This window comes from Chiloscyllium plagiosum, unplaced genomic scaffold (genome assembly GCF_037043375.1).
Source record: "Chiloscyllium plagiosum isolate Xiang-an unplaced genomic scaffold, Cpla_swu_hap1 HiC_scaffold_9, whole genome shotgun sequence".
NCBI classification, from domain to species: Eukaryota; Metazoa; Chordata; class Chondrichthyes; order Orectolobiformes; family Hemiscylliidae; genus Chiloscyllium; species Chiloscyllium plagiosum.
The window spans coordinates 30,842,165-30,860,846 of NW_028270147.1; the positions used below are offsets into that span (position 1 = coordinate 30,842,165).

General features: G+C 38.4%; 1 protein-coding gene across 17 annotated transcripts in view; it reads left to right on the forward strand.

Annotated features, from left to right (window-relative positions):
* The window catches only part of LOC122554240 (receptor-type tyrosine-protein phosphatase F-like), a 469,298-nt gene that overhangs the window by 305,368 nt on the left and 145,248 nt on the right, over window positions 1-18,682 (forward strand). For 12 of the 17 annotated variants that reach the window (XM_087990512.1, XM_087990511.1, XM_087990513.1 and 9 more), the window contains 2 exons: window positions 1,882-2,026; window positions 7,073-7,378. In XM_087990512.1, coding sequence (XP_087846638.1) covers window positions 1,882-2,026; window positions 7,073-7,378 — 451 coding nt within the window. The remainder of the gene's footprint in view (window positions 1-1,881; window positions 2,027-7,072; window positions 7,379-18,682) is intronic. The other 5 variants (XM_043698955.2, XM_043698956.2, XM_087990520.1 and 2 more) reach the window with 1 other exon arrangement.

Consider the following 18,682-nt stretch of genomic DNA (forward strand, 5'->3'; position numbering starts at 1 on the left):
GTAACACTTCTTCAGGAATGAAAGTGGGGTTGGGGGAGCTGCAGATAAAGGGGTAGTAGGGAGTGTTATGAGTGGGGAAAGGGGCAGAATGGTGAGATAGTCATAGGTGAATGCAGGTGGTGAGAACGACCTGGTTGACCGATGGGAGGAATGAATCCGGTTGGATGCTGGATGGATGGCTCGATAGGAGGAATGGAAGCGGGGCTGGAAAGGGAGTTCTCCAATTTCAAATAACATTGCCATTCATTCCCCTTTCTAGTCCCGACTCCTCCATTCCGTTCCTCCTATTGACCCCTCCTACCAGCTGCCAACCGGATGCAATCCTCCCATCGACCAACCAGGTCATACTGACCGCCTGCATTCACCTATCACTACCTCACCATTCCACCTCTCCTCCACCTGCCCCCCCCCCCCCCGACTTTATCTGCAGCTCCCCCTGCCCCCACCTCCATTCCTGAAGAAGGATTATACCTGAAATGTTGAATTTTCCACCTCTTAATGCTGTCTGGCTTGCTGTGTTCTTCCAGCTTCTTGCTTGTCTATTTTGGATTCCAGCATCTGCAGTTTTTTTTTTAATGACTCTTGCAAGTGGCACATTTTCATTTGTGAACTTAAGCAGTGAATCTTTGCCTGTTAAGTTTAGGAACAATCATAACAGAGCTCAACCGTGGCCCATACGAACAGTATGGATGTTTGAACTGGGAATTTGAAACACTGTAATCTTAACAATGTTTTTTTTTTGTCTTTCTCATCCAGTAATGGTAAAGAAAATATTCTGTCTTCTCCAATAATGTCGTACAATCTAATTCAGCAGAGACTTGGATTTGAACTTGATAAATATCTTAAAGAAAATAGATCAGGAATTCAATGTAGTTTTAAATAAAAGCTTTGCAAGTTCACACATTTAAGAATAGTGAAACTTACTATGTTACATTCAAAACGTTCAATGATATGAAGTTTAGCATGAAGATTCGAATATTTAACCACATGTAGGAAGATCTTTGTATGATTAAATTATTTATTATGTTAAGAGTTGAAACATCTCTTTCTACACAAAATTGAGTAAGGAGTGGTCAACTGGAATTTTTAAAAAGATGATAATAGTGTGCTAAATAAAGCAAATGCAATTGGCGTGTTCTTAAAGTTTGAGAAAATATTTGACAGTATTCCACCACAGTGATTAATAGCTCATGGATGAACCCATGAAATAGGACGTTAAGCCTAACACTAGGTCAGTAATCATTTAGATTAGATTATTAGATTACATTACAGTGTAGAAACAGGCCCTTCGGCCCAACAAGTCCACACCGACCCGCCAAAGCGAAACCCACCCATACCCCTACATTTACCCCTTACCTAACACTACGGGCAATTTAGCATGGCCGATTCACCTGACCCTGCACATCTTTTGGACTGTGGGAGGAAACCGGAGCACCCGGAGGAAACCCACGCAGACACGGGGAGAACGTGCAAACTCCACACAGTCAGTCGCCTGAGGCGGGAATTGAACCCGGGTCTCAGGCGCTGTGAGGCAGCAGTGCTAACCACTGTGCCACCGTGCCGCCCACGGTGTGGAGGACTTACATACAGACTTTTATTCCCATTAGATTTAGCAATTACAATCTGCTTTTCCTAGATTTAAGAAACTAAATTAAATGTCATGTAATTTTTACTAGCCAACTATAGAACTTGGTTTTCAAAAGTATAATCAGACTATTACTGATCCACTCATCACACTAATTAGCTGTATGAATTTGTTAGACTATTTCTCTAATTGTATTTTGGTATGAAGAACATAGGGATCAAAGAAAATCCTAACTCGGAGCAATAGATCAATTAACGTTTTAAAAATTCATTCGGTTTTCATTGTATTATTTACAGGAACAAGTAATATTTGACCCTAAATCTTCATACACTGTGGAAGGCTTGAAGCCAGATAAAATGTACTACTTCCGTTTGGCAGCACGATCAGATCATGGTTTAGGAGCATACACACAAAGAATTTCTGCTAAAACCATGCAATCCAGTAAGTGTTTGAGTCTTTATCATGGTTTGTGCCAGTTTCAAGTTTAGGAAACACAGTGACATGACTGGTAAGCCACTGGCATTTGACAATGCTGCTCAATTTGTTTCTTTAGCAAATGTTCATTCCTGCATCTCTAAGGGATTGTTGTATAAGTCCTCAATTTCGATCAATTTAATCCTAATAATTAAGTGAAAATTTGAATGAAAGAATCCAATTAAATATTGCATCAAAAATAGAAAAATAAATGCTTGATACGTTTACAATGCTGTTGTATAGTGAATACATTTTAATGACTTCTTAAAGCGCATTTGAAACTTAATATTGTTTAATAAATGTAATATATTCCAAGCCAACTATTTTTATTGTCTTTTGATGTACCCAACCTTTCAATTTGTTATTTAGGTATTGCTTTCCAGAGGCAGTAAGTCCCTGTCTAATGTTGCTCTGTTTACTGTTATTTTGCTTTAACTGCGATAAGTTAATAGGGCATGTAATCTAGTTCAACACAGCAGGAATAATTTTAGCATAATATTGAATGTGACCAATTGGCCCCATCTTAAAGAGGCCTCTCTTGCTCTCTAATCCTGCGCGCTTACCCATTCTGAAGTTTCCAACTTAAAGCCTCTCTCCATCTTGAATCCTCCTTTTGTAGCCTCTCTCTCTCCCTGACCTCATATTTCAGACCTTTTTCTGTACCAGGCCATCTGACTTTCAGCCACTGTCCCTCCCCAATTCATCTTTTTGTCAATTCTCACTGAAAAAGCACAGCAGGTCAGGCAGCATCCAAGGAGCAGGAGAGTTGATGTTTTGGGCATAAACCCTTCAAAATTCCTGATGAAAGGCTTATGCCCGAAATGTTGACTTTTCTGCTCTCCGGATGCTGTCTGACCTCCTGTGGCTTTTCAGCGCCACGCTATGATCTCCAGCATCTGTGGTTGCACTTTCTCCTTTGTCAATTCTCTCCACTCTGCTCACAATCCCTTCAAACTCCCTTCAAGCAAGAGTTCTGGGGTTTGAGAATGCAGGTTGCAATGATATCGAATAGCCCAAATCTATCTATCATAATCTATAGGTTTATTATATACTCTCACTCTGCTTCTCCTAGAACTTTCATGTGAGTGATTGCTTGGGGAGATGAGCAGCATTAGTGAGAAGTAGCTTTCATGGGAATTTAATTTTACAAAATGATTGTAATCACCCCAGCTCAACAATCCCACACCATTAGCGTTCACATCTATCAAGCTGTGGCATCTGACAATATATAGGCCAGCAAGAAGGGGTTTGAGGAATGTGACAAGCTAAATTGTTCTTCCAGAGAATGGCACGGACATAACAGACCAAGTGGCTTCCCTCTGCTCTGTAAGAATATTGTAAAATGAAGCAAAATTCAAGCAAAACAATTCCTAGGTAACATATGCTCATATTAATTGCATCAGAAGGTTCAGAAAAGGTTCATTCAACTGGCTGTTGGAGTAAAGGGATTATCGTAGAGGGAAAACTGGACAGATGGCCTGGATTGTTTGGAGTTTATAACTCCTTTCTTTCCACTGCTATCTTTTCTGATCACTTTATCCTCAGGCATATTTCTCAATTTATACCCAGTCCTGTCTTTTTCTTGAGCCAAACATTCATTATTCCTATCTGTTTAGTTTTGAGGAGATGTTTTAGTTGAATTATTGTTCATAATGTTGGTCAACAATTGTTGTCCTAGTATTTCAGACTTTACAAGTTTAGTTACCATTAGTTATAACTCATTGATCACTTATCAATCCAGTTTGAAAAGTGTATATCTTCAGTTGTGATCAAAACCTGATTTTGTAACTTTCAAGAATAAGTAGTTGTTTATACCTTTTTTTTAAACTAAAAAGTCATCCAATAAGCAACAACTGGGACAATGTTCCATTAACATTACACATAGGGAATGCCGTGTTAGCCATTGGGTTTTCTTCAGTCATTGCTTATGTATGTGGACTTTGTAGTATTCCACTTCTCCAGTTACCAATGGCAAGTCATTCTATTAGTTGGGTATTTTTCTGAAGATTAAATTTGCAATTTAATTGTTAAATAGTATCTTGTAGTAGTTATGGTGCATCATGGATGAAAACGTTCATAATTAGTTGAAGAAAATAGCAAGTCAGCTGGGCAGTAAAGCAAGCGGTCTATTTTAAGAATTAGACCTTACTTTATACAAACCATTGAGCTGCAAACCCACTACAGCTAACTGGTTTCAGGTCAGTGCAGTATCAAACAGCCAGAGGCCAACCCAACCTGTATACAGGTCATGTTATTCCCAGTAGAGGGGAATGTTATTTCCAGTAGTGAGTGTTTTTCTTTAATTTTTCCGTGCATATGGGCGTCACTGGCAACACCAGCAATTATAACCCATTGCAAATGACCCTTGAATTGAGTGGCTATTTGGGCCATTTCAGAGCACAATTAAAATTAGCCACATTGCTGCAGTTCATGTGTAGGCCAGGCCAGGTAAGGATGGCAGACTTTCTTCCCTGAAGGACATTAGTGAACCAGTTGAATTTTTACTACAGCTGACAATGGTTTCATGATCACCACCTTTGAGTGACTAATTCCAGAATTATACATGGAGTTTAAATTCCATTAGCTCGGTTGGTGGGATCTGAATCCTTTTAACCAGAGTGGTGGTGTTGAGTCTGGAGTAAAAGCAACTCAGATTTATTCCTGTGGAGTTTCTTGTTGCCTAAAAAACATTATTTTGTAAATCCAGCTTTCTAACCTTCTTCTTTTTGCATGCCAAAATTTTAATGAATAACACACTCACAACACGTGTTTCACCCCATAGATACTTAAACTTAATTGTCCACCTGTTGTTGCCAAGAATTGGCCAGCGCAATGCACTGCGTCATAAATTTCAATACTCTTCCATTGCTACCTTCACAGGACAGAGTCTCCTACTTCATTATCATTTCTGGGTCCATTCAAACCCTACACACACTTTTTCACTGCCTCCTAGCTCTTACCCTTGTCCCCTATCCTTTGTCTCCAGTTTTACTTTTTCTCAATACAGGAATATGGCAAGAGGACTCATCTAATTTATTTTTATTTCATTAACCCTTAATTTGCGCATGTAAGTATCTCAGAAGAGGGAAGAAAACTTAAACATGGCTCAAAAGGCAGTTGGAGAGAATTACAGCAATCCTGTGCACAGATTGCTTCAACAGAATGATAAATTTAGGATGCCATTTTCTATTATAAATTTAGATTTGAGGCGCCCAATGATTTTTGGAGTTGAGATGTATTTACATGTTCTTTTCCTCTATCGTTATTAATATACTCTTTATGGATTTTAAGGGTTGATTCTCTGACATAAGATTTCTCCAGACATGTCATTTCTACTGTTGTATTTTCTCTGTACCTTAATAGCCTCTTCAACTAGTCATCAGTAACCCTAGTAACCAGAACCTGCATTCTTCTTGCATTGAAATTATTAGAATCAACTTATTTTGTTCTCTTTTGCATTCCTACGAGCTTTATACAAGTTGACCCACCTAGTATTTTATTTCAGACTCTATCCATTATCTTTCAAATGTCTTTATTGACATCTTATGATCTCCATGAAACATCTCAACTCCCATTTATTTCTGAAGAGATTTTCAAATGTTCAAGTTTACTTTTTATGATAAGGTTGCATTTATCCAAGACTTGAATACTGAGCTTACTCACCATAGATAATCCAGGACAAAAATTATGCCTAATAGGAAGCACTTGTATTACTGGCTCCATAGGTCCACAAAAACCGGGAATCAAAACCAACCTTATGAAATCTGTGATTTATCCATTGAGCTTACATTCTTTTTCTGTTAGATTTCCATTATCTATTTGCCACTTATCTCTTTAAACACTTTTGTCTTATTCTTTATGCCTTCAAATATATTCTGTGCATCTTGCATTGCAATCTTGCAATGATGAAATTAAAACTATTACCTTGGTACTCAACTTCATGTATTAGTTTTAACAAAAAAAGGGAGGTCTTGCCACATTCAGATTGTCATTTCTCCTACAGATCTGTAGACTATGTAAAGTTAACTTTACACCAACTAAGCAAATATTCTTTATATAGTTTCTCTCATTTCACAATCTTTGCAAAAACTTCTGCTAAAGGCCTTGACTTCTTAAGCCAAGTTTCTTAATTTAAAGATCAAATTAGTATTCCTGCTGGGACAATGGAAAGCAGTGAAGCAGTGACGGATTGCTGGCACCTAAAGCTTAATTATAAATTATACTTCAATATCTAGCCATAATCAGTGAAAAACTGGCATTTCCAATTTGGGGGCCAGCTTCCTCATGATAATTAAGAATCTACACATGTGCTTGAGGATAAATTCATTACAATGTATTATCCTGGAATGTTACTTTATGATGGTGAACGGTACATACTGAAATGTTGGCAACCCAGATTTGGTGGTATAGTAATCATGCATGTGGAGAGCTGATTAACTTCTTGGTCCACAGGCCCATCCCAATTACTGACACAGACAGTATTAAAAGCATTCTAGTAGTATATACAATTTCAATGAAATACAACAAAATTGGTGCTCTGCTGCAGTCAGATAAGGACAGGATTAGGTTTACACTTAGGCTTAACCTTTGGAAGACATAATCTGTATGGACCGATTAAAGAATATTATCCCATGTTCAAGAATGGATGGATTGTAATATATATGTACAGGCAACACAAATTGTTCATACTATAAGCACTGAATCAAGCCACTTTTGCTGTAAATAAAGTGCAGAATAATTAATTATGTATTCTGTACTATTTAAGGTAGGTACTTTGCATGAATTTCAACATTTAATTTCTATATTATTTATCCTACCATAATATTATTTTACTGTATTTCTGCATGACCAAATGTTAACATTTAGTAAGATTAAATGTTAAAACTGAAGTTAAAATTTTGAATTTCTTTTTGCTGTCAGCATGCATGTTTTGTTCTTGTACATATTTTCTGGTTAGTTTTTTGCCATCTTATTTCATTCATTACCCTTCATACCCCTTCATTTATCCACTAGCCCCCTCCGCCCCACCTCAGGATGTCCATGGATTTTCCATCAGCTCCACCAGCATTCGGGTAAGTTGGTATCCACCACCAGCAAACAGTCGTAATGGCGTCATTACCAAATACTCCATTATATATCAAGCAGTGGATAGTGAGGACAGCGGAAAGCATGTTTTGGACAACCTTGCGGCGGATGCAACCAGCTCAGTAATCGAGGACCTGGAGAAGTGGACTGAATATCAGGTGTGGGTAAGAGCTCACACCAACGTTGGGCCAGGTCCGAAGAGCACACCTGTGAGTGTCCGCACGGATGAGGATGGTAGGTTATTTGGAAATCAAATTAAAGTAGTTTCGTGTTGTGATACCCCTTTCACCATATTCTCGAAGACAGACATTTTATAAAACATTTGAAGGCTGCTATGATTTCATAAATTATTTCACTGTAAATTATAATACAAATAAAATTTGTTACAGAAAAATTAATTTGGTACATAATAATATGGTCAGTTTGTTCTCCCATATTTTTCATGCAACAAAATACATAAGAGCACCTGCAGTTCACAACAAATGTTTAATTTGATTTTAAAAAATTCTGGATAATTAGTGACCAGTTTATTTAGCAAAGGGGTACCACAGTTCCTTTCATAGTTATTAAAAAGTTATGTTTCTAATTGAATATGGAATATATTCCCTTGTATTTTCATAGATATGTTTATGATTATATTTATATCGTATGAATTAATCTCACCTAGAAAATGAGAAAACCGATTTCACCAGTAGCATTATGTAGAAATCAATATTTCCATCATCTGTTGCTGATTCATTTTCAGTTGAAAATGACGATGTGAACAGCTGAAACCAGAAATTTTTGTCCCTAACTTATTTCTTGGTATTTGATCTATTAAAGTTGGCACATTTGAATATGAAACAACATCTACTGTTCATTCACAATTATTCTGAAAATGTTGATATACAAAGCTCTTGAATGTATATTTACCATTGCCTATTTTGATTGGATGTGTATATGGCTGGCTTGATCAGCATTCAATGAAGGAGATGGTGGAATGCCTTTTTGAATCCCTGTAGTCTTTGGATACAGTGCCATTGGGAAGGGAATTTGAGGTTTTCAGTCCAGGAATAGTGAAAGAATGATGATATAGCTCTAAGTCAACAATGGTTGTAAATGGTGGTGCTGTCATGTTTACTGCCCTAGAGCTAGTAGGTTTGGAAGTTTGGAGAGTTGTTGTAGTGCATATTGTACACACTGCTGTGTCGATGCTGAAGGGTATGAAAGTGAAGGTAGTGGATGGAGTGCCAAATAAGCTGGCTACTTTGTCCTGTGATGAAAAGCTTCTTGACTATTGTTGGAGTTGTACCAGTCCAGACAATTGAAGAGTATTTCATCATATTTGTGCCTTACGGAGTATTATGGAACATTCAGCTGAAAAGTCGCTGCACTCTATCTCTTCCTGAAAACGTATACACCTTATTCAGCAACAATAACTATTTAATTCTTTCTTACTTCTTTTCTCACAATGTCCACCCCCTTATCAAGTACATTCCTTATCAAGTACATTCCAGATGATCATCACCTTTTACGCCAAACAGTTAAACATGTCTGCACCATTTCTTTCTTAAACTTTGAACATGGCCCTGCATTCTAAAGTTTGTCATTATTACTAACGTATTATCAGTGTTCATTTTATCAATCTCAATTATCTTGAATACCTGAATATTAAGATCTCTTAGCTTTCTGTTCTCCAGAGTAATCGAGTTGAGACCCTTCAACCTTCTGATACTGCATATTGGCCAGAATTTTATTGAGAAAAATGTAAGCAAGTTCTCCATTCTTCTTGTTGGTGATGGTGGAATGGGATTTTATGAAGTCATCGATAGTGGTGAAAAGAAGAAAAATGCTGGAGTAGTGAACAGCTTTTACAAAAGAGAGCAAGCCCAGTGGTGTTTGAAGTATGACTAAGTCAGTCATGTGCCTGAAGTATTGATACCTATCTCCCATGGACATCAGTCAACAAAGATTGAGATCATACCATGGGGAATGACTAGAATGGGAGAAAGTAAGACAGCAAAGTCAAAAAATGGAAATGAATTGAGCACTTTGATAACTGTAGAAGTTTTATGACCAATAGAAGGCCAAAGACAAGAAGGTGGAATTGAGACTGCAACCAGATCAGTCACAATCTTATTGAATGTTGAAAAGCTGAATGGTTTTTCCTGCTTCTAAGCCCTAATCTCCAATGAAAGACTTGAAGTTTCAAATGCCATTGTAAACAACTTTTGGGAGACTAATTTCTGGGGAAGTGGATTAAATGAGGAATTGATTGGTGGAGAATATATGGAAATGAAGAATAATGACCACGTTTGTGATTAGAAAATGAGTAGACCATTTCACATGAATGGAGAATACATGGGAAGATAGGGAGTCTATGAAATCAAGGGAAAGAGGTTAAGGGTGATTTGAGATATAGGTAGAAATCACCATAATGCAAGGATGAATCCAAAAAGCAAAATGAATATCTCAGCAAGATGCTACTAAGCTAGTTTGGAAGACAGATGTAGTAGAAAGTGTAATTGGATGAAGAAACATTAGAAAGCAGGAAGGTATCATCAATCAAAACTCATAATTTTGCCACAAACTATTGATTTGAGAAGTTTCCAACCATGGAAATTAAACCTTCCAATATACACATTTAATCCTGGGAAAGATTAAACTAGATATGTCTGGTTGTAAATAGAGAGTAGGGATAAGGCAAGAAGTTAAATTCAAGATCCTTTGGTATGACCATGATAATTTTTGGATAGAATTGACTTGGAGCACTGATGCCTAGGATCAGTGAACATGAGTGAATCCAGGAATTGTATGAAATGAGGGTGGCTGGTATTCTGGTAAAAGTATTTCTATTAAAGATTTGAGATTCGAGCAATATTGAGCATTGTCCATGGTCTGTCATTGCTTAACACCCGAGGTCAGCAGAGGTAAACAGTGGTTTTGATTATTAGAACTGCACACCAGCAGTGAGGAACAGGTAGAGTCAGATATAATGGAAAGCAGGCAGAAAGCAGTACAACAAAGGTGTTTTGCAGCAGTGGAGCAGAATCCTCACAGCAGGATGAGATTCAGCAGAAACAAATCAAAGATAACTCAATTTAGATTGAAAACTTCCTGCCAGAAGAGCATAAAATTGAGAGCACAGTAAAAGTGCAAGTAACAGAAGATGTTGAAAACTGTCCCTATGTTATGTTCATTATTTGGGCCAATAACAGTAAAGAAATTGACTTTTATCCACAAGAAGTGACTTTCAGCCTAGAATCCACTGGAACATAAAGCTGAAAAACCATCAATTCACTGAGATGCAATCAGTCAAACTGTTAAGTTACAGGTGGGTTGTAGGCCAGAAAAATGACTGAAATTTGAAGTTAAATCTTATTATTTGGTCCTAGAGAAAATATAAATTCGCAGTGCCACCTCATTTTGCTGTGTCATCATGTTACTATTGTTTATTTGTTTTTCCTGAAATTTTAAAATTTGTGCAGGTCATTTACCATTCATCATCTCACGCTCCCAATTCACGTGGCATAAGTCCAGTTTTAAAGCTGACAGTTTGCACTGAATATTAAACATGGTGAATTTGGTGATTGAAGGAATTTTAAGGGGTTATGTCTTTCTAAAAAGTACTTAAGTTATGAGATTGATGTCGTTGGCATATTACTATCAGCAGTGGCTGTTCAGGTCTTCAGAGTTTCTTTGTATTATAGCTGTAGGAGGCTTTTGCAAATGCATGGAGTTTAGTTCTTTGAAAAACACTTCTAATAAGTATTAAACTTAGAATTTTGGGAGTGAGCAATAGTTCCAACTCTGGTATTTTAAAACATAAAGAAGCAGTGTCCTGAATGAGGAAGGAGGAGATGGAAACAGCTGACATTTGAGTTCTGGAGAAATTTATAAAAATGTATAGGTTGAATAAATTACTAACGAGATCTATCAAAAGAAAGAGAGTTTTATTTCAGATGATGAATGGGCAGCTGAGACGTGTAATTCCTGCACCATATAGAAATTTCAGGGCAGTTCATGTGGCTTGGAGACCAAGCATAGAATCTTATATGGCCCTGAATAACATGGGCTATTTTGAGATTTGTGGCAGACTTGGATGAGAAGTCCAGTGGCTAATCTCAAACTTAGGTGCATCTCACTTCACTTGTTATGCTTTTGATAAGTGTCAGAGCGAGTTTCTCACGAGGCAGCAGTGAGCTGCCAGTTTTTGCATGTTAAATAGATTATTAATGGCCTAACTCACCTCATTAATATTCAGCTTTCTATCTTACCAACTGCATCAGTCAAACTAGATGTCTGGAACACTCAACAGAAATTAGAACTGGTGAACTTTGCTTGCTGCTTTCTCTAATAGATACAGGAAGGATATCATCAAGCTGGAGAGGGTTCAGAAAAGATTTACCAGAATATTGCTGGAAATAGAAGGTTTTGAGTTATCGGGAGAAGCTGGATTGGCTGGGACATTTTTCACTGGAGTGTAGGAGGTTAAGGGGTGACCATATAGAAGTTTTTTAAATCATGAGGGGTATAGATAAGGTGAATAGCAACTGTCTTTTCCCAGTTGTGGGAGATTTCAAGGCTAGAAGGCATATTTTTAAGGTGAGAGGCAAAAGATTTTTTTTAAGACATGAGGGGGGACTTTTTTTTTTTACAGAGTGGTTCGTGTGTGAAATGAACTTCCAAAGGAAGTGGTGGAATACGGTATAGTTACAATGTTTAAAAAACACTTGAATAACTACACAAATAAGAAAAGTTTAGACTAGCTTAGGTTGGAATTATGATCAGCATGGACCTGTTGGACCAAAGGGTGCATTTCCTTGCTGTATGACTCTATATCCACACATCTCAGGGATGTTCCAGGACACCAGCCTCGTGCACTCCCCGTCCATGTAAATTGGCTTGTTGCATTTGCCAACCCCTCAACCATCATGACATCTTTCTGTTCCACTGGCAGGGCACTGTAGAAGTACAGACTTGCATCATAGCGTACACCAGCAAATAGCACTGAAAAGCTACTGCAGGGATACCTTGTGAGCCCAGCAGCATGCAGCTAAGAATTGGACCATGCTGCATCTTAAGGACTGAATGCCTGCTCCATTAATGCTTATCTTCATGTTCACATTGTCCATGCCTTGCCTTGCTGTGCAATTTAGTGCAGTGACGCAACTATGCAGCTTGCCTTACTGGTCAGCAGTCCTCAGTTAAGGTAGCATACATCATGCTTAATGGCAGTATAATACGACAGTCTCATGTCTACTCTGTATGGCAGCACCTTACTCAACAAAGACACACTATGTGCAGCAAGCAAACGGCCTTGTCTGAAAATTTTGGTGAAGTAGGAGGGAATGTGGGGATGACAGCTATGAAGAGGGCAACAGTGTCTGCAAGGGGGGGGGTGGAGAGGAGATATGGTAAAGCATGGATGGGGGGAGGGGGGGTACTTCATTTATGTTTAGGAACAGACTTGCTTCAAGGAGAGTCAGTGTATGACCACTGGCCGTGATTGGGCTGGGTGGGAAAGATGGGCAGGTGCAGGTTCATGTAAGTAGGTTGGGGAGACCCTGAGATGTGCAAAGCCTATGGGATTTTGAGGAAGGGCTACCATGAAGGGCATTTGGATCTTTGGGAGACTACTGACATGTATGGGGAGCAGCTGCAAGCCACTGACTGAGCAGCACTCAGTGTCAAATTCAATCATGCTGTAAAGTATAAAATGAGGAAGAAAAATGCAATGACCCCTGTTGGAGTGGGTGCAGTAAGTGACTCACCCTGTGAGGGAGAGGACTACAGACATAGACCTGCAGGTTCCCTAATTCCTGGCCATCGTAATGTATTGCCCCTTGTTTGCTGTGCATCTCCCTTTCCCAGAAATCTCTGACCAATTCATTCATGTCAACACATTTGAACACAAAGACCAGAAAACAGTAGAAATGTTGGAGGACTTGGATACTGAAATGAAGAGTAAACATTCAAAATTTGATGCAGTACCAAACTTGGAATTGTGGTAAACCTAGACAATAATATCAGTCAATTGTAGCATCACATAGTTAGGATAACAGAATGGGCAGGTAAGTGTCAGTTGAAATGTAATGCACCCAAGTGTGCAGTAATACATTTTGGTGGAAGAGATAGGAAGAAGCAAAACAGGTTTAAAGAGTGATATGTGGCCTACTGATTAGAAAGATTTTATGTTACACTTTAACTGTAGGATTTTAGTCAATTACAGTTATAGATTGCGTTTGAGAGAAGCAATTTAAAGGTTTATTGATCCTGTTAGTTACCAGGCCCATTCCAGGTATAGCTATGTCTTCACAAGTTTACAATCTTTATGGAATTTGTTAAGTTTATTATAGAAGTGAAAAATAAATTATATTTAATAAAAGCAGTGGTTTCTCAGTCAGTCCATTTGGAAACACCAGTAATACTGGATGACTGGGCACAGGTTTCTTTTTCTGTTCTGTTGACTGAAGGTTGTCCTTCTATCTTCAGTCTTCTTCTCCAATGAATCATAAAAATGACCACATACTGTGGTCCACTGTAACCACTGTGAACCACTACACTCTGCATATGTTCAGAAATGTCCTAAACTAATTGGCTTGTCAGTATATGAAGAGTTCATGACCATCTTGGATTGGAGAAACAGTATGCAATGCATCATTCCTGCTTGTTTTTAAAGAAACCAATGTTCATCTTAGTGGCAACACTTCATATTAAGTCCTGATTCAGTTTTTGACATGCTGATCATTTTGTTTGATTGTCCCTTTTGTATTGGCTTCTTGCTTATGGTGTACCAACTCCATATGTTGAAACTTTATTGCTGGAACAGCACAGCAGGTCAGGCAGCATCCAGGGAACAGGAGATTCGACGTTTCGGGCACAGGCCCTTCTTCAGGAATCTTCAGGATTCCTGAAGAAGGGCCTGTGCCCGAAACGTCGAATCTCCTGTTCCCTGGATGCTGCCTGACCTGCTGTGCTGTTCCAGCAATAAAGTTTCAACTTTGATCTCCAGCATCTGCAGACCTCACTTTCTCCTACCAACTCCATATATCTATTCCAAGATAAAATGGCACCAGTAAGCCCATTTATTTATCTGCCAGAGAATGTAATGTGACCTCTTAGTGATTAGCTATCATCCCAACTGTCTCAATTATTGCTTCTAAAAAGACTAAGACAACAACAAGACTACAAAATTCACTACAAAACCTAATTCTAAATTAGAATGCATATATTCAGATTGTAAGCTTGCTGGCTGAGCTGGTAGGCTACTTCTCAGACATTTCTCCACCATGCTAGGTAACATCATCAGTGAGCCTTCTGTGAGGCACTGGTGTTCTGTCCCACTTTCTATTTATGTGTCTTGGTCTGTTATGGTGGGTGATATCATTTCCTGTTCTTTTTCTCAGAGACTGGTAATGGGGTCCAAATCGATGTGATTATTGATGAAGTTCTGGTTTGAATGCCAGGCCTCTAGGAATTCCCATGTGTGTCTTTGTTTGTTTAACCTGTCCTAGGATGGATGTGTTGTCCCAGTCGAAGTGGTGTCCTTCTTCATCGGTGTATAAAGATACTAGTGATAGTTGGTCATGTCATTTGGTGGCTAGTTGGTGCTCATGTATCCTGGTGGCTAGTTTCCTGTCCAATGTAGTGCTTGTTGCAGTCTTTGCAGGGTATTTTGTATATGACATTCATTTTGCTGGCCCTTGGAACAGGGTCTTTTAGGTTCATCAGTAACTGTTACAGTGTGTTGGTAGGTTTGTGGGCTACTATGATGCCAAGGGGTCAGAGTAGTCTGGTCGTCATCTCACGGATGTCTTTGATGTATGGTAGTGTGATTGGAGCCTCCAGGCATCTTGTATCTTCTTGTTTGGGTTTGTTGTCTAAGAATTGGCGAACTGCTTATTGGGTACCAGTTGTTCTTGAATATGTTGTATAGGTATTTTTCTTCTGCTGCTCATAGTTCCTGGGTGCTACAATATGTTGTAGCCCATTTAAATAATGACCTGATGCAGCTCTGTTTGTGGGTGTTGGGATAATTGCTCCTGTAGCTGAGTATCTGGTCAGTGTGTGTGTTGCTTTTCTGTAGACACTGGTCTGCAGTTCTCCACTGACTGTTCATTCTACTGTAACATCTAAGAAGGGGAGTCTGTTGTTTTGTCCCTCTTTGGTGAAATTTGTGCCAGTAAGGATGTTGAGATTAGAATGGTGCTGGAAACCTGATGAAGGGCTTTTGCCTGAAACGTCGATCTTCCTGCTCCTCGGATGCTGACTGACCTGCTGTGCTTTTCCAACACCACTCTAATCAAAACTCTGATTTCCAGTATCTGCAGTCCTCACGTTTGCCCAGTAAGGATGTTGTTAATGTGCCATCAACATAGCTGACCCAAAGCTTGGGTTGGATCGTGGGGAGAGCTGTCTGTTCTAGTCTCTGCATAACTGCTTCTGCTAAGAATCCTGATATTGGTGATCCCAGGGGTGTCTTGTTGATTTGTTTGGAGGTCTTGTTGAAGGTGAAGTGGGTAGTAAGGCACAGGTCTACCAGCTTGAGGATGCTGTTCTTGCAGATGGAGTTGGTGCTGCCTGGTGTTCGTATCCTGGGTTCATCTAGTAGGGAGGTGAGTGTTTCTTTGGTCAGGCTGATGTTAATTGATGTGAATAGGGCATTACGTTGAAGGAGACCGTGACTTCGTCCTCTTCTATCTTGGTGATTTTGATGATGTTCAGGAATTCGTGGATGGAGTGGCATGAGTTTTCTATTCAGTATTTAGGACTCCATTTACCAACCTCTGAGAGAAAGAACCAGAAATGACATCACCCACCGTAACAGACCACGACACATAAATAGAAAGCAGGACAGAACACCAGTGCTTCAGCAGAGACTCACTGATGATGTTACCTAGCATGGTGACGATATGTCTGAGAACAAACCTACCAGTTCAGCAAGCAACCTTACAGCCTGAACCTCAACCTGAGCTACAAATCTTTTCAAAAATAGCAGAATACCTATATACATTCACAATTATATTCATAGGCTTATTACATATTTTAATTTACAAAACTAAACCATTTTAAAATATAGCTGTATTCTGAGTAAAAGCTTTTTCCCTCAAAGCAGTCTTAATTGTGTTTGTCTAAGTTTTCATTTACATGGGCCACAAAAGTAACTATAAGCGCAATACCTTGCTTTTCACCTGAGTCATATGGCTATCTTCCTTACAGAAATGGTAACCACAATTAAAAAATGTATAATGTAATTTGTCATTTGCTTATTCAAAATGATTAGTTATTGAAAATTAGTTTAATCCTACAGGTTAATGTTTACAAAATTATGAACATACATGACATATTGAGAGAATAGTAAGCCATTCATTTGGAATTTTGGATCTCATAAGTGAAGGTGTTGAGTACAATGTAGGGAAGTTATGAACCTGTATAACGTGCTTGAGAGGGTACTGGGGCAATTGACGGATGTGTTCAGGATTAAGTGAATTTTAGTTACACGGATAAATTGAAGCTGCTGGGCGTGTTCTTGGAGCAAAGATAATTGAGGGAAAACCTGGTAAATGTGGTTAAGATGATGTCAGGGAGAAAAAAAAACTGTGCCTATTAGCTGATGATACAAGGAATAAGAGGCAATTTTAAGATTTTGGGCGAGAGATGGAGGGGTATGGAAGTGAGAAAGAACTTCTACACAGCAAGCAGTCACCACCTGGAATTCACTGCCTTCAAGGGTGGTCCAAATGGGGACAGACAATGATTTGATTTTAAAATGAAATAGAGTCATCCTCTATCTCCTACCTTTGAGCTTGTTCTGTATCCAAATGGCTAGTTCTCCCTGTAATCTGTGAGGTCTAACCTTGCTAATCAGTCTCCCATGGGGAACCTTGTCGAACGTCTTACTGAAGTCCATATAGATCACATCTACCGCTCTGCCCTCATCAATTCTCTTTGTTACTTCCTCAAAAAACTCAATCAAATTTGTGAGACATGATTTCCCACGCACAAAGCCATGTTGACTATCCCTAATCAGTCCTTGCCTTTCCAAATACATGTACGTCCTGTCCCTCAGGATCCCCTCCAACAACTTGCCCACCATCGACGTCAGGCTCACTAGTCTATAGTTCCCTGGTTTGTCCTTAAATAGGATAGATATTTGAAGGACATAAAGTGGGTTATAGTAAGGGAATGAGACTGCCTAGTTTGTTCTGTAGACTGCTAGCATGAACTTATCGGGGAAAAAAAACTCGTTCTGTGCTGTTGTGAGTTCATTTAAATGTCTTTGTGTTTGGTTTGTGTGCTCCCTTATTGCTTGATCACTTTTCCTCAGTTTGTTGGTAGCTGTTTGTTCACTCTTATCCCAATTTATTTCACACTCTTTTCAATAGTTAACCCAACTGTGATTCTTGTGACATCTTGACAATCATAAACATTCTTTTGTCTGATATATTTAGTTTTTAAACTTTATACCATACTTTCTACATTTTGGAGTAATTAAGTGTGCCAGGATATCTTACTGAAATCTGTCTGTAGAATTTCTCTTGTCAATGGGTCCATCACTTAGAGTCATAAAGCATGGAAACAGACCCTTTGGTCCATCTTTGAAGAATTTTAGGTATAATTGCTTCAGAAAGCTCACTTCTACAAATCCACTTTTTTCTTGGTTTGTCAGTTTGTCTAATTGCTATTTTATACCCTCTCCAAGAATATCTTCTTTTACTTCACCTATGATAAATATTGATTTCAGTGAGCTCTACTTTCCTGGATTCTTGCTTGTCTGATTTTCTATTCTAGGTCTTGAGTCTGGTTTCTTAACCTCCTATATTTTAATATTCTTGGTTTCACCACTATGTATATGTATCCACAGTTACTTTACAGTGTAATTATTTTCCTTCTCTTTTATGCTTCCGTTACCATTTGAAATTAATTGTCTATTTGCTGGAACTTCTACTGTTTCTTTCAATTGATTTAATGTATTAATAAGCCCTAATATTCAGTATTGTTATTCCTTTAATCCTATTATTGGATATCAACACACCACCCCTCCTATTCTGATTTTACATTAGGTGATTTAGTATTTACTGAAAGATATAATATTTCAAACATAGCTTTGTATATGTAGGGAACAAATTATACTCTATGTTGAAAGTTGGTATTACATTGGAAACTGATTTATGCTAATCTTGCATTTAGAGTCCATCAGTGCTTGCATACTACATGGAAAGAGAAATCCTGTTTCTCAATTGTTCCAACATTTGAGGTTTTTATTCTTTTATCGGACCATTGGTGTTTGCAAGGCCAGCATTTCTTGACAGTCTCTAATTATATTTGATAAAGTCGGTGGTGAGCTTATTAAATTTACTGGCTGTATGTTAATTTTTTACAAAGTATTCACCATCAATTTAAATCTCTATGGTAACTGTCAATGATAAGCAGAAAATGCCAAAAGCAATGTCACAAAGACAGAGCAAGTTTCATTGATGAAATTAACATTCCAATTGTTAAGCATTACCAATTAATCATCATGGAAAAGCACATAACTCTCCTGAAAAATGTTAA